The following is a 20,288-nucleotide window of genomic DNA, read 5'->3' on the forward strand; positions in this document are numbered from 1 at the left end:
GCGAATACTTTATATTACACATTTTATAAGTGTCAATTGAACCCTGCAACTTTAACTCTTATAAACTCAGAAGACCAATCTCACCTCAATTCTTTTTTATCAATATATAAATAAACATATTTACTTTTAAATTTCATTTCTTTTTCATCTCATTTTGCCATACATACCAAACTTTTCTCCATCTAAAAAGCTACAAAACTATTCCAATCTTCAATATCAATATAAATATAATATATATATGGACCTGTACAGTTCACAGCATCTCCAGCATTTGGCCTAACTATGATTGAACACACAATACAATAATCATATTCAATCCTGATACTTATCTCTATTCCAAGTTTGAAACTTGCAAGCAATTGGACAAGCCACGAACAAATATTTCTCATTCCTGGCATTAATTGAGGCCCCCTTTCTGTTATACATCTAAACCATACATTATAAACTTCCTTACAAATGCCTATTCCAATTTGTCCTCTAAGACTTATATTTCTAAGTATAAATTATTACAATGCATATTTTACAGTCAAATCATCTTCTAAGTACAAGGTTCTTCATGACATTGAGATTGCAGTGCCAGCATTAATCTCTAAGCTTGTAGCTACCAGGAGCAAAGTGGATTTCCCACAGCGAAGAGAAGCACTCGAGTTTTTAACAGTGTTAACTCCTATACACAACCTTGATCAGTCATAGCTTGAGCAATGGTCAGAAATGCAGAGATGACAGCTCCATGTACCAAAGCCCTGACCAAGCAAGCATACAGGTTTTAAGCAGGATTTAAGACTTGGATCATCCCAAATACATATAACCCTAATAAGTCACACTATTCACAAAACCCCATACAGATACATGAGATCCACACTAGTTTTGAAGAAATTACGAGTGTCAACACAGAGAGAGAGAGAGAGAGAGAGAGAGAGAGAGATTGTGAGCTAAACTCATGCATTGCGAGTTCACCGCTCAAATGGATCCTACATGCTGTATGTCTTAAAACTTGTGTTGTCAATTTATTAAGAAACAGAAAGAATCCAGATCTTAATGTATAAACAAGATAAAGCAACGTCGTCCTATTGAGAAATTTTTATCTACCCTCATTAGAATATGGTTGTAAATCAAGCTAATGATGAATAGGCGTCAACATTTCAAATGCATTTGTTAGTGCAAGGCACCTTTCACATGCATATATGATTAGTTTCGTCAACAAAGGAATGAGAAGAAAGTAATTGGAAGGGAAATGGAAAAAATGCATAAAATAGATGGAAAATAACACTTTATTATTTTACTTAATAATGGACATTGCAGAATTGTTTTTTTCACTCTCCTTTGCACCATACAGATTTTTTTAAGGCGTCACACAAAGGCCGTCTGAAAAGAATTAAGGTGGTGTTGATAAAATGGAGGACCGGTTTGGGGTCACTTACCATCGAACACAACCTTTATAAATAAAAAGCTTTATCATACATTCATACGAGGACAAATCTTAAAATCGTGTAACCAACTGCCCCTATGACATCAATTGTTAGTTTTACTAATAATTATCATCACATCATCGAATTCTCTTAATTTAATACTACCTCTAATCCTAAACATAAGATCCGCTTTGTAGTGCAATTGGATCACAAAACAGATCTTATATTTAGGATCGGAGGCAATATATTCCATGATCACCAATGATGGACGGCTCTTCATAGAGGCAGGTCACAAATTTGCTATAGGGGAAGAAAGAAAATTGAAAGGAATAGAGGCCAGAACTAATCAATTTGGTAACGTTACTAGTATTGGAAAAATGTAGCAAACAGTATACAGTACTTTGCATGAGTGGTACAGGACTTACTCGGGACTTTCTTTTTGATAACCAAAATCAGATGCTGCTTTGATAGCTCTCTGATAAGTCTGTTTCATTGCTTCCTGCAAATGAAAATAGCCACTTTGATTACAGACGAAAATGTGAAACAGATGCAAAGACAACTTCCCCAAAAGGGAAGGAAGAAAACAAAAGCAAAGAAGTAATAATTTACAATATCCAAATAACGAAACTTCATCAAGCAACTGAATCCCATAACAGCACGCACATGAACAAATTATCAAAGTAGTTGTTTCACTGAATTTACTATGTTCTCTTTCAACAGAAACATGTCAGATATCTTGTAAACTCAAAATTAGAACTAGGGTAGACTTAGTTGATTTGCTTGGCAAGTTTGAAAATATTCCCTTTTAGCCCACCAATTATGTTAGCGTGGTTAAAAGAAACTTCAAGATGCTTATACAAGACGCCCCATCCAGAATAAGCTGATGATAACAAGGTTGGTGGTGATATAGGTGGAGATAACTGATAACAGTGGTGAAGAAGGTGGAGAGAAAATGTCCGTCGAACTGTTCTTTGTGTTTGAGATTTGATTATATGGAATGATTATTTATGTATAAACTTTATTGGAACTACTACTTTAAGTCATAAGGAACATGGATAAGTTTATTTTGAATTTTAGTATAATTTGAACTGAATTTGAATAAAGTTTCTTGCTTCTTAACTACGACTTTTTTTTGTAATTTTTATTTATTTCTCCGTAGAAGCAAAAATAAGGATTCAAGGAGGCGATATTTGAGCTTTGATAACATGTTGAGAAGGTAGGAAAAAGCAAAAGTTTGGGATATTATTGAAAGACTCGACAAATGTAGACCCATCAACTTGCACTAATAATATGACCATACGAAGACACCTGCCGTTCACTTTGAATGCATTACACTAACTATTTGCATATCCTACAAGACTTTATAAAATAATTAACTCTACACCGTTGGGACAAATGGAAATACTACATTTCTAGAAACAGAGCAACCAATACACTGGAACATTGAATGCTATTCACTTGTACAGAAAATTGGTTTAGGAAAACTACGTAAATTTGAAAACAAGCCTAACAAACCATATCATGGCTCTTAAAAAACAAAAATTATGATTAATAGAAAAACATATTTTATGTACCTGCAATTTAGATTCAAAATCCTCTGGTGACCAGTGCATCAAATTGCACTGATGATTTAATTCAAGTTCTCCAGCCACAACCTGCAAGCAAGGATAACATAGGATCAGATAAAAAGCCCTTCCAGTGCTTTGACAACATGCTCTTGCACAACCTGCCATAAACTGTACATAAAATATGCTAATTAATCCAACATAAGCATGTGATCATAATTTTCAATTTGAAATTTATGTTAGGCACAGCTTGACCAGAGCTTTTAACAGTACTATTGGGTTGTTTTGATAATTGCTTTAGCCACACTCATTTAAATATCATACTAGACAAACGTCACTGAACCGCTATACAATGCTAAACTGAAAAAGAATGAGACTTTCCAGTCAATTAAATTATAAAAAATGAAAGCTTCATGTCAGCATGCTATCTGCCCATGGTTCAATGCATCAGTAAAGTACTTTCATTAAGTTCATGCTGTTGCTGAAATCGGGGGAAATTGACGAGAATAAGGATTCAGACAAGGAACTAAATTTCTTAAGAAACTAGTTCTTCCTAAACCCCATTCATCTCCAAGCCAATTGAAGCCTAAATATGATACCCAATGTATAAAATAAAACAAATATAGCATTTATGCGATCACATGCATCATAAAGTGTGTAGTTTTACACTACGTCCACCATTATCCTTGTCATTGTTATCATTATTATGGGTTTCTATGCATATTTTAGGATATATAAGCTAAGAATCGCACCCCGCCTGCACCAGCAGCCATTGCAGGAGCAATGAGAACATTAGCTTTCCTCAGAACATCAACTGCCTCAGGTGTACAAGGCATGCTTGAACCTAGGATACAAACGATTAAGAGTAGTTTCCATTAGTATGAAAGAAGATAGAAGCAGAATAGAGAGACAAATCCAAATTCCATCTTACAAGAGAACCTACCTTCTACTAGCATTCGACATCCTGAATTAACCAAATTGATTGCATCAGACTGATCAATTTCATTCTGGGAAGCACAAGCAAATGCAATATCACACCTTTCAGTCCAGGGTTTCGCTTCGTCATAATATTTGGATCGAGCATAGGTCTTCGAATAGTCTCTGCATATGTGAGATTATAAACAAGTACCACAATTACGCAAACATTCCAGCACAAAATACATGGTGATCAAGAGTGAGACAAACCTCAGACTCCTCTGTTGAGCTTTGATATCTCTCAAGAAAGATACTTTCATGTAATCAAATCCATCCTCATCAACCAAATATCCTCTTGAATCTGAGAAAATATTTGATTAAAAAGAAACATTGTGCATGACTTCATAAGAACAGAGTACATAAAAGGAACTCAAAATCCTGACATCTCTGACAACTGAAAGAATTTAAAATCTGACGGTCAGTTATTTTTAATTTAAAATCTGACTGGCATGAAATGAAAAGCAGATTTCATTCCTATCCAGGACATAAATGATTACACACGGCATCATACCAAATGCAGTAGGTGCTATAACTAACAGAGTAAAAATTACCTGAAACTGTGATGGGAAGAGCACCATAAGCAATCAACTTCTCTAAAACATGCAATGCAATCTTTCCAGAACCACTTATGACACATCTACAGGAAAAAAAAAAAAAAACCACCAAAATAGTCTATAATCACAAATATGTAAAACTAATTTAAGAAGCAAGCTCCTAGGTGTAGTCCAGTGAAGAGAGGAATGGGCAGAAAGCAAGAGCTGTAAGAATCAAATCCTTGCTCTAACATGTACCCAAAATTTTAAAAGGGAAAAAAATTTGGAAGCAGCAGATTCCAACTAATTGAACAATATATTTAACACCTCCACAGGAACTTTAAGCACAAGAAAAAAAGGCTCAAACATTTCACGTGAATACATGAATAGTACACGCAATAAAAGGGATAACACCTATGCTAAATAAGACGTAGCAATAATCTTTAACAAATGGCTTAAACTAAGAGAGGAACCTTAATCCTTTGAGTTCTTTATTCATGTCAGAGAGTACGAGCTGAGCAAAGAAAACCTGCAGATGGATGGAAAACAATTCATTATATCATACTAAGAACTTAAATCAAGAATGGCAGAAACTTCGGATGACATTCCTAGCAAGAACGATGAATGGTGTGTAATGTGGTTCAGACTTCAGAAACAAATCAGAGCTACAACTCAGCCCTATACTTTGATTTCTAGCTGTCTTTTAGTCCTTTACTGAGTTTGCGTCCTTAACAGCAGGTTGGCATAAATAAGATACAGTACTGCCGCAAGCCCTAGGGATTGCCAACTTTTAAAGAAAAGACATGCACAGAGGACAATAATCAATATCTTGCTGAGAAGTTAAAAGAAAAACAGTTAAAAGGTCAACTGCAGAGTACACCATTCACATTTTCGCATCCATCATACATCCAAATGTAGGATATCAAAGAATTTAAGTTAAAATTACCAGGCCATAGCCAGTAGCTTCAGTTCGGAGACTAGAGCCAGACCAAAATATCCTTGGCCCTGTGAAACTTCCCTGCACAAGTAAAGCATAAATATAAAAATTACAGAAAAATTACTTAGCTTTCTGCTCTTCCATATCACTGAAATAATAGGTATCCAACAATTTGTTGTGCACGGCCTAATTAGAATTGTTAAAGCACTATAAATGATGCACTGCACATCTAATATGTACACTAAATTGTGCACATTGAGGAAATCAACTAAATAAATAAAGGTAAAAGGCACAGGGATATAACTATCAAGCAAAAGAGAAAAAATCAATGTTAATCAGCTTCAAAAAAGAAATAAAATTTACACTTGATGACAAAAAGATAATGCAACTTCAGGTTCAGATAAACCAGAATTTTCAAGGATAGTTTACGTCACCGCCTCTCTGTTGGGACAAAGTTCTTAGTCTGTGGATTCTTAAGACAAATTGATGTTGTCAGGGAATGGACTGTTGATAGAAATTTTTCTTTCAGCGTTGCAAAAACATCAACTCTGCTATAGTACTATTTCTTATGCAGCAAGAAGGCTGACTTACCTCACCGGGAAGAAAAAAAGAAGAATAAACTGCCCAATTTAGCAAACATTAAGTGCACAAGGAAAGTCACCCATAGATTCAAGGGCTATAGTGAAACAAGTCTAATGAATTGCAAAATATGTTATTATAGCCCCAAATAACTTGGAACCAGAATGATTGGATTACCTGAAAATGACCAGCCAGGCGTCTATACTGTCCAAAGAGATATCCCATTTCTCGAGTACCAACACCCATCTCCTCTGATGGAAGGTCCTATTTTACATCAACTAAAAGAATAAAAAGATGCTGAACAACTTTGAATGTGCAGAAAGAGAGTCCACTTCCAGTTACCTTGTCAGGACCAAAGTAACGATACATCTCATTCATATAGCTTTGGCAGAAGCGCATCACCTGTCAGCATATCAAAATAACATTCAGAAATCATACAATTACTGAAGTGGATATTAAATGAAAAGTAGGGATTCACCTCATTGTCACTTTTTCCTTTTGGATCAAAATCACTTCCACCAGCAGCCCCTCCTAATTTGTAAGGTGATAAAGCATTCTTTAAAGTCTGTAGAGGAAAAGGTATGATGAAAAATCTCGAAACAGTACATTGAGAATCACACATTTACACTACAATAACAAGATAAATAAAAAATTTCTTTCCTTGCCCTTCAAGTTTTGCGAACCATGCAAAAGGGCTTCTTCTATAATTGGAATGAGGGGCATCTCAAATATTTGTGTCCCATAGCTTTCATCCCCAACAAAGATAAGTGTACAAGCACACAAGTGCCTCTTCTCCCACCCACCCACCACCCCCCCCCCCAAAAAAAAACATAAAAAGAAATTTTTATTGATGAAAGAAGTGAAAGTCCAAAACCACAAAAACATGAAACCTCCAAGATAGATGTGAAACAGGACAAAAGAACACAGAAAATATCGAAACAATAACACCCCAGCAATGTTAAAAGTACATCTAACAAAACAAACAAATGATTCTTAGATTCGATTTTATGAACCCAGCAATCATAGATGTTCATTCTAAGCCACCCGAGTTCTCAAATTCCAACCCTTCTTTCTCCCTCGTGTATCTTCTATCACCTTTCAGCACCAAATCTCCTCAATTTTCTCTTTGGTCTTGCCTATGTATTATCCTTTTTTAAACCTTTTGGTTAGTAAACATCTTTGCTCGTCTCTAAACATGCATAACATGTGTAAGTGCACATTATGGTTACATATTAAACCTATCAATTGTATTAGAACCTCTATAACAATTGACATATCATCAGTGGTCAACAAATATACTACATGATTCTAATTGAGCATTTTTCCACGTGCATCAAGTGTCAAATAGGAAATGAACAAAATGGTGATAACATTAACATTGGCTAAAATTTGACAAAGCTATTATAAACTTTAGGGTAAAATGTCCTTCATTAAATTAAATACTAAATATATTCATAATACCTGTTCAAAACCAAGGAACTTGGCAATACTTAAATTCATCGATGGATGAAAACGAATACCACCCCTGCATGGACCCAGTGACTGGTTATATTGTACCCGAAAACCACGGTTAACATGTGTCTCACCCCTCTCATCAACCCATGGAACTCTAAAAATAATCATGCGTTCTGGTTCCAACAAGCGCTCCATGATGCTGACATAACTGAAACATTTAACAATTCGTATTCAACCAATACCAAAGTATAATCTTTCTTTGTTTTGAGGAAAAGAAACAACAAGTAAATAATTATAAATTCATTTGCAAGAAACTCACTGTGAATTTTTGGCTATTACTCTTTCAAGAGCATGAACCGCTTCCTGGACTGACTGAATGAATTCAACCTCATGAGGATCCCTTTTTAGGGCAGCTTCAACAATTGATCCCGCTGTTTTTGACATAAGAGCTTCAATTATAGAATTGTTAGATCACACACAAAAGGATGTAGATGTTAGCATTATTAATTATTAATATAACCAATAAAGATTTTATACAATTTCCACACAATTAATTAACATAAATTTTTCAAAAACTAAGCAATTGGTTTTTTTGAATTCATATTCATGAAACTTAATCAAGCAAAACAACAGGAATAGCTAAAATTCTCTAACTACTAATCATCTAAAACCTAAGCATTTAATATGCAAAATTAAGAAAAACTACTTTAACATTAAACTTGGTCAAAAAGTTAGGATCCCCTCAAATAAATAAAATAACTGAATTCCAAGAAAAGTAGAATGGTAAAAAAAAAAAAAAAAGCAAAATAGTAGCAACATTACATTCATATTAGAGATTTATCTAAAAGTAAACTGGCTGTACCTCAGTTAACTTCAAAGTATCAATAAAATGCAGCAGAAGAGCATTTTCCAATAATATTGTAAATGATAGATTGCGTCTTTAGCACAATTCATGTTTTAGGAAAAACATGATCCAACGTGTTCCAGGAAGTGATTAGAGAATGTTATCAAGTTTTAAAAAAAAAAAAATTTATATACACGTCCGAATGGTTAGAGAATGCTAAGATGGCCAACCTTTGACATAAATGGGCTTGTCGACAATTAGTTTATCCTTGGAGGCCATTTGGAGACGAAGAGCCTCTTTGTGAAGCAAGCTATTATTGTGTTCTTCTAAGGCACTCATTTGCATATTCCTACTGCCCTCATTTCCATAAGGGTTTCTTCTATGCTTTCTTCCATACTCCCTGCAGACAGAACAGAAAATCCTTGCTGTCCCATCTTTTACATCAACATAGGCCCATTTGTAGGTGTCTGCCCACTCCTCCCTCCATCTTTTCACAACCTTCTTTTTCCTCTTCGCTGGTTGTGTCTTTGACATATCCTGATCATCATTAGGAAGATGAGAACCCATCCCCATTTGCTTGCTCTCACCATGCTCTTCAGCAGAAGATTCTCTAGCAGGAGCACCAATTAAAGTTGCGTTACCAAAAGAAGGATCATCATCCCCAGGTCCAATTTCTAAGTCAATCTCTTCGCCTATCTCCCTGACAACCAAATGATGCCTCTGAGCTTGCTGAATCAAATTCATATCATCCATTGCAGAATTCATCCCTACTCCTGTGGCTGGGAGCAACATTCAGCATGACAACCCTCCCCACGACTTTAATCAAATACTCTCTGTGAAGACAATAAAGCAAGTAGTTGACCTATTCGGTAGATAAAGATAAAAGAAGAAGTGACAAGATTTACAAGGCAAACAAGAACAACACCAAGTGTTGGTCTGATTCTCAACTCCCCACGTTACTTGAAAATGCAGATCACTAAGATCCTTAGATATGCCACATCAGGCAAGAAAATAATAGTTATAATGTGGCACGTAAAGAGAACAAAACCCCCTTTAAGTCACTCCAGATATACTATGACGGCAATTTTAAAATACCGTTACAAACAAAAATCCCAGTCGAATTTAAAATCGCTCACGATCAACATAGCGATCACACGACATTCCCCTAATCTTTCTCTCAAGTCCGGATTTTTTTTTGGGTCCAAAAGTCCGGATTTAGTTATTACAGCTTTCCTTCGGCAATCAGTGACACAAAAAAGTACGGCTGAATACACCGAGTCAAGGCGCAAAAAACTCAATAAGAAATTACAAAACAAAATCTCTGCAAAGGACCCACAGGTTAGAATTGAATGCGAAGAAGTACCCAGAAACTAAATTTAATCAGTAAACTAAAATACCTACGAAATTTGAGCGGATAGGGTGGAATAGAATAGCCCAAGTCAGAGTTTCAGACTTCTTCCTTGCGTATTCTATCCTCCCTCGAATTTGTTTCCGTTGATTTTATTAGCGAGTTTGCAGAATGGACGACGAAATTTTCAGTGAGATCTTGGGCCTCAAGTTGAGTGAAAGTTCTCTGATGAGAAAATCCTCGAGTGAGGCGATACAAGGATATGATAATAAAGGAGTAAACTTTATTTGAAGGTGATCGTTGCTGAGTGCAAGTGACTGGTTCAAGCTCTCTCTCTCATCTTCCCACTTTTGAAGAAGAAAGACAATCCCAGACGATGAACTCATGGGCAAAAATGGCATCCTAAAATTAACAAAACACCATACGTATTTTAGTAATATAGAGAACAATTGTGTAAATATTTTTCTTAAAAACATAATCATTGACTCTCCCGCGGCATCATCATCAATAATCAATAATATATCAATCATTTGGCCAAAAGAATTATGTCAATTACAATTACAAATCCATATAAAATATGAACTACAATATTCGAAGAACTAAAATATGAACTAAAAAAAGTTCCTGAGTTTTAGTCTATGAAAAATTGTCACTGAGAGAATTTTTCGTCCATAATGATGCGGACAAAATATGATTTTTGAAAATTATTCAGCTATTCAAAATATATATACAATATTAAAGGTTAATACTACTTTCGATGTTTGATATAAGACCTCATTTGACTTTTATCTTGGTTCTCAATATAAGAACCCAATCCACTTTGTATCTAATATTTGTGCATTTTTTTCCAAGATAGTACTTCTAATAATGATAATTTTAACCAATACATTTGATTAGTAATGATATTTTAGGAAGGACAACACCTATTTATTACAAATAACTAACTTAACTTATTTCTTAATCTCCTCAATTAGTCAGCTAGCTCTTATAATTAGGAGCGGAGGTGGTATAAAAATTTGATCCCTCAAATTTCAAGTCTATGATTTTAATCTCTGAAATTTAGTTCATAAATATTAGTTTCTAAAGCTACAAAATCTGCTGCAAAAGTGACATCAAAATTTAAAAGTGATAATGTAGACTAATAAATAATACTTAACTAGATTTTATATGGATAATTAAAAAAAAAAAAAACAAAGTTCCGAAAGCGCAACACAAATAATAACTATACAAAGAGGATCGATTCTCAAAATGCAATGCAATGAATATCTTTCTGAAACAAGAGAGGGCGAAAAATTGAGGGAGAGTTAAAAAGCTACATAATGAGGATTTGTATTTTTTTTTCCCTCCTTTGTGTCACCTGGTGAGTCAATATCATTATTTTAATGTTATTTATGACAGATTAGTAGATTTTAACTCCATTATATTTTCAAAACTAATATTTAAAACAGATAAATGTGGAAAACTAAAATTATGAGTTTGAAATTTAATGAACCAAAATCAAAATAATCCCAAATTTTATGTATCAAATATTATATTAACTCTAATATAAATTATAAAATTTATAGGAAGTCATGTTATTTATAAACCATAAATAATATTTTTCTGGTTCTTAATATAAGACTCTTTTTGTAGTGTAAATAGGTCTTATATTTAGGACCAGATAATGTATTATCTATTTTTTAAATTCATGCAACCATTTTTTCAAATTTTTTTACATATTTCACTCGCTTGTATAATGCTATATTCTCTTAGTTTTTTTTTTTCCCCACATATTTCAGTGTGATTTAAATGTTCAATAGCTTTAGCGAATTCTTCCAAAACATCACATAGTCTAATCGGTCACACGCTTAATAGTTACCTAAATGGCTTAATAAGACAATTTGTCCATGCCATTTTCAATCAAAAGAAAGTCTTCCCAAACATTTCAAATTATCATTTATCTTACACAATTCAAAAGAAAAGTATTTAATTGATGTCTATCAGCGCATGTTTTTGAAGACTATTCAACAGAAAATTTATATTTTTGAAAATTAAATTACACGTATTGTGAAACTGAATTTTTATTTTAAAAATTAGCATATTAAAAAATGTAATTCATTATCTCATTTAATTGATAACGTTTGCTATAGACTACTCTTATGCATAGAACATTTTTCATTTTACAGCTTCTGTTAATTTTACATAACGTTTTATTGCAAGGAAATAAAAGATACACACAATCTTTATACAAAATGATAAGGAAAATTACAGTGAACGAAAACATTACACTGAAGCACATATAGTAGTATAACGGTAATATTTACTTGTAAGGATGATAATTAACGGTATTTGATTATTAAACCTTTATTTGAAAAAGACACGCGGGGTTTAAGGAAATAAAAGATGGTGAGTTTTAACATTTTTTTTTATTTGGTTTTGGTTTGACTGGAAGAAAAAAGAGAAGAAGAAAAAGACTATAATAATCCCACTAAGTTATTTTAAATTTTTTTTAAATCTGAGGGACTGACACTAAAAAATATAAATCTAAGAAGCATTGAACTTATGAATAATTATTTGTTTGTTAAAAGCTCTCATTTCACTAAACCATAGAATTTTTAGCAGGCTAAGGAAAAATGAAGCACACATCGATTAGGAATTGGGCTTTGATTGGCCCATGGTCCACATATAGAAATAATGAATTGGGCTTTGATTGGGCCTATGTTTGACAATGTCTCAAATAGGAGTACCTACTTGACACATTGTGAAACATTAAATATGAACACATCCCCTAGTTAGTATTCGAATCTTGATTATCACGTATTAGGGAACAAACCCCTTCTCCTAGATCCAACCTGTTAGTCTTTGAATATTTTTTTTTTAAAGTATAAATATCCTCTTATTAAAAACAATCTTATTTCGATATTGTCGGGCACTAAACCCGCCAGTGTTTGAGCATTTTTATTATTTAAGCAGCATGACAACATAAAAGGGCTGCAGCTGTCGATTCATATGGGCTATCCTTGGGAATGTGACCTGAAACTTTGTTTGGCCCACATGATACAGAAGTTGATTCTCACTTAAAGGTTTTTTTTTTTAATTTTGTATCAAAAAAATTTATTAAAAATTTCAAAAACAAAAATGACTGCCAGCTGATCAAAATTTCCTTTTTCCTTCTCGATTTATCTCAAGAAACCAACCAATACTATACAGAAAAAGGAATAGAGTACGTTTTAACCAAAATCTATGCTCACCTTTTTGTTTTTGGTGACAAAATCTATGCTCACTTCGGATCATTGATACGCGTCCGTTTCACATATAAAATTCAGTCCTCTACACATTTGACGAGGCATTGAAATGTGATTTAGGGATTTGATCCACCCCTACACATCTACTATAATCTCAATTATTATTATTTAAACAACTTCGCTTTTCTCACTATTTTTTATTTTCAAAATAAAAAAAGTATTTGTTTGGCCGTAGATTTCATCTCACAATCCAATCCTCTCACATTGAACTTACATAACATTTATATAAAAAAGGAAAAACTATTTTGTAAATAGCCACACTCTTTCTTAATTTTTAATTTGATACATATATCGTTTAATTTGCTTTATCAGTATATTAATCCGTTAGCACCGTTAAGAAAAAGTATGGGTGCTTCAAAAATGATATTCCCTAAAAAGACATATGACTGTGGAGTTCCATGTTGAAACTTGGAAGTCACAAAAAATAAATTTTAGTATGAGCAGGTAACTTATTTAATAATTTTAAACTAAAATCAAACACATCTTATAAACAAATCACCTCAAACCTCATTCTAGGTTGTATTAAAATTCCAGCCTAGAAAGGACAATTGACAGTGATCAAGTAACTTAAGGGGTAAGAAGTTTCCTGATTCATAATTATTTTTTTGCTTCTTGAGTGGGTTTGACAAATTTGACACATCAAAACTCACATGTGAGGGCAGACAGAGTGGTCCAAATTCATGATTCATGACAGTGTTAGTGTGTGACTCTTGCACACATCACTTGAATTTGTGTCAATCCCACCAAATATGCACAGCCCCAAAAGGGCCAACTCTATCACACCTCAACCACCAAACCAATTCCAATTTAGAAAAAATGGGTCTCCCAAGAATTTTAGCTTCTCCCATCTTCTTAAAAGGCTTCATATTTTCAAACCCTATTACGTCATGCCCACATCTTCTTTCTTTGCCGTATAATACAAGTGGTGGTAGTTTATTCTTCTAACACAAGACACCATCTCATCCGCTAGGCTTCAACTTTGTCGCCTTTGAATTGAATCTCTTTGGATAACATCAAATTTTTTCAACAACTGAAAGTGTGAACCGGACAATATCTCTCACGCTAATAATCAACAGGGCAGTTTTAGACAGTCAATTCAAATGGTTCTTATTTAAAAAATAGAAAATTAAGTGTGCAATGTGAACATCCTAAATCTTCGAAATAGATCCGTTTCAAGACAAACATGTCTCTGAAATAATATAGAGATAACTACAAACGTGTGACATCTAGGATTGGGAGGCAAACTCTAATAAATTCTAGGTGAACTTGCAACCCTTGGGACACCAACATAAAACTGATAAGTCGACATCACTTCAAAATTCAAACTTGAAATAATCAACAGACGCCAGCTCAGAGCACATATTCATGGATACTAAATATAAAATGCGGTTTGGCCAAGATGTTAATTTTTCAGGCTTAACAGAAATCATGAGATTAGGATTAGGATAACAATAACACCTAACATAGCGTTGATCCTTACTTCTTTATCCTTTGCTTTTGGTAAGATTGTCAGCCGACAACTTTAGGAATAAAAAAACTACATCGAACTTGAACACTTGAACCATGTGGACTTTAATTCAAACGTTTCAGGGGGGGGAATTTTTAATATATAGAAAACTTCAGCACTTTGGTTTCTTCCATATCTTCCTCCATTCCATAAAGTGTACTTAATGAGAATGCATAAATGAATCGTCATAACTCGATCCCATACAGCCAGAGAGAGATTCAAGAAAAACTATGCATAAACATATGCCATATTACGTGTATCCAGTACATATAAATTAGAATCCCAAACCACGCTCACAAATCCCCCACATCACAAAAACAGCCATTCTATAACAACATTCATATGTATACTATCCCTCCAGAAATCACCTTCAATATGATTCTCTATTCGTTTCTTTTCCGTCATTAAAGAACACCATTCACAAACAGGTCATAAATCAAATTTTCAAACCCTATTACGTCATGCCCACATCTTCTTTCTTTGCCGTAATTACAAGTGGTGGTAGTTATATTCTTCTAACACAAGACACCATCTCATGCGCTAGGCTTCAACTTTGTCGCCTTTGAATTGAATCTCTTTGGATAACATCAAATTTTTTCAACAACTGAAAGTGTGAACCGGACAATATCTCTCACGCTAATAATCAACAGGGCAGTTTTAGACAGTTCAGATGCTGTTTCTTATTTAAAAAAATAGAAAATTAAGTGTGCAATGTGAACATCCTAAACCTTCGAAATAGATCCGTTTCAAGACAAACATGTCTCTGAAATAATATAGAGATAACTACAACGTGTTGACATCTAGGATTGGGAGGCAAACTCTAATAAATTCTAGGTGAACTTGCAACCCTTGGGACACCATAAAACTGATAAGATCGACATCACTTCAAAATTCAAACTTGAAATAATCAACAGACGCCAGCTCAGAGCACATATTCATGGATACTAAATATAAAATGCGGTTTGGCCAAGATGTTAATTTTTCAGGCTTAACAGAAATCATGAGATTAGGATTAGGATAATAATAACACCTAACATAGCGTTGATCCTTACTTCTTTATCCTTTGCTTTTGGTAAAGATTGTCAGCCGACAACTTTAGGAATAAAAAAACTACATCGAACTTGAACACTTGAACCATGTGGACTTTAATTCAAAGGTTTCAAGGGGGGGAATTTTTAATATATAGAAAACTTCAGCACTTTGGTTTCTTCCATATCTTCCTCCATTCCATAAAGTGTAGTTAATGAGAATGCATAAATGAATCGTCATAACTCGATCCCATACAGCCAGAGATTCAAGAAAAACTATGCATAAACATATACCATATTACGTGTATCCAGTACATATAAATTAGAATCCCAAACCACGCTCACAAATCCCCCACATCACAAAAACAGCCATTCCATAACAACATTCATATGTATACTATCCCTCCAGAAATCACCTTCAATATGATTCTCTATTCGTTTCTTTTCCGTCATTAAAGAACACCATTCACAAACAGGTCATAAATCAAAAGAGAGCTATTAGATTACCTATACGATGATGCTTCTTTAGAGGATCTTTCTGGTATGAGATATTCCATCCAATAGCGTCAGAAAATGCTGTTTGAGGAACTATAATCACCCATTTGATAAACGGTTTTCAAGTATGAACCTCAGAATCAGCAACATAGCCATACTAAAAGGTTCAGTCAATTGTCACTTGCTACTGATAGCTTGAGCCTGGCGTATATATTGCAAGATCAGACCACCCATTGCTACTACCATTCCAACAGCTTGAATCAACATTTTGCTTACCGAGAAAGCTCTCCGAATTACCATTGCTCTGCCTTTCCGGCCCTGAGTTTCGGCCCGAATCCGAATTCTTCGCATGGCCAGAACCCACATTCTCCCCAAATTCATGCAGTTGCATCATTTTCAAACCAGACCCATTTGGATTCAGACCCTCGAATAAACCTCCCCACGTTGATGCCAGAAGGGAACTGAAACTCCCACCGATGCGCGGGGGACCACTGGGGTTGGCATAAAACCGGGTCGGGTCAGGATCCGGACGAGCTGTTGAGGCAGGTGGAACCGATGCAGGAGGAGATGATGCTGAAGAAGCAGCAGCAGCAGAAGGGCGTTTGGTGGTCGACGATCGTTTGGTGTTCTTTCGGCTTCCACCACCGACTGGTATGTTTCGAAGAGCACCGCCTTTGGTCCAATACCTTCTGCAATTCTTGCAAAAATGGCGTGGCTGGGAGAGATTATAGTTGTTGTAGTAGCAGAATTTGGTGTTGGTAGAATCACAACGCGGACATTTAAGCTGTTCTTGTTCGGGAAACTGGGGTTTCATCGGCTGGAATGCCATTGGGTCTTGCATTTCTTATATCCCTGAACAGGAATCCAATCCTAAAACCAAAAACCCTTCTCTGGTTCGGTATCGTGTCGGAGTATTACAGGAACAGGGAAAAGACGAACCAGCTAGTAAGTGGCGGACAGTTTAGGGAGCAGAAAGTGAGGAAGATGACAAAACAAAAAGGGAAAGGATATTTTGTTCAGGGTCTGGAACGGGTGTTAATTTAATACTAGTAGAACAAACCAAAATAGTAAAGATTAAAAAAAAAACTGAAAGCTATAGTCGGGAAAAAGAAGCTAAAGAGACAGAGAAAGGTTCACATGCTCGTAGGGTTTTCTAGTTGATTTTGATGAGGGGAAAAGGAAACAGATCTGACCGAATTGGAGAAAAAACTGAGTGGAAGAGGATAAAGAAGATATTGGATTGCAGAGTGAGATTGTCGACAGCGATAAGCTATCTATCAAGCTGGTCTGCGGGGAGAGACGACCAGCCCAGGCTTCAAATAGAAACCGAACTCTCCCTCTCTCTCTCTCTATATGCTCTTCGCTTGATCCTTTTCCGGTGCAATTCCACACAGCCTACCACTCCTACTGCTAACGAGTATGAAGAAACGTTGGTTGTTATAAAAGGGGGGGAGGAGGCAATAACTAAAAAGTTTACTTTGTAATTAGAAAACCTAATAATTTTTTCATTTGTTCTAATTAATAAAATTTCTAAACAAGAACTCAGGCCAACTTTGAGTTAAAATTAATGCCTTTATAAATTTTTTAAAAATATTAAAATTTTCATGGATTGAAAAATCATTGAACTGTGAATTTTTGTGTCAGTGTGTCACTAAAAGTATTTTTCTCTTTATTGAGTATAGGTATCTTTTTATTAGAAACCTACTTGAGGCATGGTCTCTTTTATCATCCTATTTAAAATATTTAGTACTAAATATGAAAATTTTTCTTATAAATGATACAAATCTTAGGGTGTTCAAGTTTAGATGTAGTTCAAAAATATTTCCCAGTAAAAACTTTTAATTTCTATCTTTATAAAAGTTGTTTAAATCCATTCATTAAAAAAACAAGTGTTCGATCTTCCATACCATATTAAAAAAAGCTAAATGGCAATGTTTAAGGTCCTATTTAGCAGAGCGATAGAAATCACTGATAAACATATTTTATGTAAGTTAAAAATAAAACTCTTCTTATATGTTTATATTGTATTTTGTAAATCGTGATTGAAAAGTTAACATTAATTCACATTATTTTCCAAAATTATAATTCCCAAATGATCTATGTTGATTGCACATCTTGAATGAGAATTTTCATAAATGACAATGGTTTTCAATAAAACTAGAAGTTTCTCCCACACGAAATGCACGGACTAAAATATTTAATTATATTTTAAGTTCTAATTAATGTTTACTTCCTACGACTGTGATTTTTTTTATTCATTCAAATGATATTTGAACTAGACATGCAGAATTAAAAAATACATATGAAAATTTAAATTTATTTATTTATTATGAAAATTTAAATTTATTTTTATTTATTTATTTAGGGTCCCAGTTAACATACTATTTAATTATGATACTTTCTATTTAATTCAATATATTCAAATTAAAAATTAATTATCAATTATTAATTTTTTTTATTTGAGCCTCCAATTAAATTTCATTTCATTTATAATAATGTTCCTCATTTAATTCAATATACCCAAATTCTAATTAAAGTATTATTCAAATTTTATTAATTAAATATATTCAGATCTCATAATGTTATACTCTATTACAAGTTTTTAAGAATATAGTTGATGATGATTGTTTGATGATAGTTGATAACTAAATATAATATTTTAGAAAAATCAAAACATATTTATTACAGATAATTAATTTAACTAATTTTTTTAATTTTTATAAAATAGTTATTCAGAAGCCGTGAAAAGATCATGTGCATTAGAACATTTGATGATGAAGAGATACCCTTGGCGGACTACGCGTGTCAAGGGTATTTTAGATGGGGGACTACTATAAGCAATTTACACTAATTATTCGTACAGTTTATCATCAAAAGAACTGATTAAACAACATGCTTAAGGGCAATTTGAAATGACTTAGAGAACCTGTTTGGAATTATTTCTAGACAGTTTTTTATTCGTAATTTAAAAAATATGAGATAATTTTTATTTTGACTTGTGTAAAACATGTTTACAAATGGTTTTAAATGTGATTCCCGTAAATCATGTTGATTGGGGTGGTAAAAATGTAATTCTACTAGTGGATGAAGAATATGTATGATTTACTAAGAGAATTTTGCTTACCTCGAGCTGGCACAGATTTTTGTCAGCCTGCGTGGAAACATAACGTGAAAGCTTTGGCTTTGTAATAAAAATTATTCTGTTACTTATGGATTGAGATATAATTTTATTTCTAATCTTTTAGTAGTATAATTTTATTCCTAATTTTATTTTCTAGGTGTAATTTTATCCTTAATTTTTTTGGGTACAATTTTACTATGATCTTTGGATGTAATTTTAACTTTAAAGAGCAAAATTACACCCAAACAAAGATTAGGATCAAAATTATATTACTAAAAAAATCAAAAATAAAATTACACGCAATAAGATTTGGATTAAAATTACGTCTTAACCTTATTGGGACAAAGAGCGAAGGGAGAGAGGGCACGGTCGAAGTAACATATGAGGTGGCAGGAAGTCAGAAAGGGGGTCCGGATTGTCTCAGCGGCGCGTCCCTCAGCGTCCCTCAGTGTCCCAATATCTACCATCAGATTTAATTTATAAGCTCACAATATGCCACATCATCAAGCTATTAAAAATTTAAAAAATCTAATTAATGCTATAAAATTGCTTTTTAAAAAAAAAAGAACTATTTTTTTGAAAAAAAAAATTTGAGTGCACCATCTAATTTCTTGGATCTATTTGTTTTAATTGTAGAGTTTAATAATAGTTCAAATTAATATAAATTGAGTCAGATAGGATAATAAAAAGAGGTAGAGTTTTGCCATCAAATATTTTAATTAAAAATTTTAAAAAATAAAATATTTGATATAGTTTTGCCACTCTTTATACTTCTGTCTAACTCGATCTGTATCATATTGAATTTAGATAAATCTTCCAGTTTAAGATGAATAAATCCAAAAAATTATATATAAATATATGATGGTTAAGTTTTTTTATTCTTTATGATTATTTGAATAAGTCTGGAGTCTAAACATTCATAAATTTTTTAACTAAAATAAGTCTGGTGAAAAAAATTGGATATTTCATGCTAAAAATATCCTAATTGAAATCTAGTAAAAAATTCTACACTATATTTAAAATTTATTTCTAATTTTTAATAGCATCATGATGTGGTATGATATGATCCGCGCTAGATTTATTTTAACGGCTGCAATTTGAACGCCGAGGGACGCTGAGAGTATCCTCTTCCCAGAAAGGGATAAGGCAGGGCAGCCGTCAGGCGTGGGGTCCACCACCAGCTTGCGTGCGAATAAAGGAACCTCCCA

At 33.7% G+C, this 20,288-nt stretch overlaps 2 protein-coding genes across 10 annotated transcripts; both read right to left on the reverse strand.

The window, feature by feature from the left end:
* Window positions 1-303: 303 nt before the first annotated feature.
* Window positions 304-20,288, reverse strand: LOC114735455 (NADP-specific glutamate dehydrogenase). Of its 9 annotated transcripts, XM_028923157.1 has the most exons (17): window positions 20,283-20,288; window positions 9,945-9,948; window positions 8,528-9,058; window positions 7,773-7,902; window positions 7,460-7,661; window positions 6,477-6,563; window positions 6,341-6,400; window positions 6,176-6,262; window positions 5,429-5,500; window positions 4,956-5,011; window positions 4,501-4,586; window positions 4,160-4,250; window positions 3,918-4,075; window positions 3,727-3,818; window positions 2,984-3,064; window positions 1,835-1,908; window positions 304-743 (listed from the first exon to the last, which is right to left on the reverse strand). In XM_028923157.1, the coding sequence occupies exons 3-17, from the start codon at window positions 9,048-9,050 to the stop codon at window positions 668-670; spliced, it is 1,875 nt and encodes a 624-aa protein (XP_028778990.1). In that variant the 5' UTR covers window positions 9,051-9,058; window positions 9,945-9,948; window positions 20,283-20,288; the 3' UTR covers window positions 304-667. The 9 variants fall into 9 exon arrangements, with proteins under 9 accessions (XP_028778990.1, XP_028778989.1, XP_028778988.1 ...); XM_028923156.1 differs by lacking the exon at window positions 20,283-20,288 and having other exon boundaries at window positions 7,773-7,884; window positions 8,528-9,159; window positions 9,695-10,045; XM_028923155.1 differs by lacking the exon at window positions 20,283-20,288 and having other exon boundaries at window positions 8,528-9,131; window positions 9,732-10,044.
* Window positions 15,728-17,347, reverse strand: LOC114735457 (dof zinc finger protein DOF3.1-like). Its single transcript, XM_028923161.1, has one exon. It carries the CDS (start codon window positions 16,798-16,800, stop codon window positions 16,144-16,146), a length of 657 nt encoding a protein of 218 aa, XP_028778994.1. The 5' UTR covers window positions 16,801-17,347; the 3' UTR covers window positions 15,728-16,143.

The sequence above is a fragment of the Neltuma alba genome, unplaced genomic scaffold (genome assembly GCF_004799145.2).
Source record: "Neltuma alba isolate B1F8T4 unplaced genomic scaffold, ASM479914v2 tig00013209_pilon, whole genome shotgun sequence".
NCBI classification, from domain to species: domain Eukaryota; kingdom Viridiplantae; phylum Streptophyta; class Magnoliopsida; order Fabales; family Fabaceae; genus Neltuma; species Neltuma alba.

Coding starts and splice junctions, on each gene's coding strand:
- LOC114735457 (XM_028923161.1), bottom strand. CDS start 16,800: ATGCAAGACCCAATGGCATTCCAGCCGATGAAACCCCAGTTTCCCGAA.
- LOC114735455 (XM_028923155.1), bottom strand. CDS start 9,089: ATGTTGCTCCCAGCCACAGGAGTAGGGATGAATTCTGCAATGGATGAT. Junction 5,501..6,175: donor GCCTGGCTGGTCATTTTCAG/GTAATCCAATCA, acceptor TTACTTGTGCAG/GGAAGTTTCACAGGGCCAAG. Junction 3,819..3,917: donor ATGTCGAATGCTAGTAGAAG/GTAGGTTCTCTT, acceptor TTTGTATCCTAG/GTTCAAGCATGCCTTGTACA.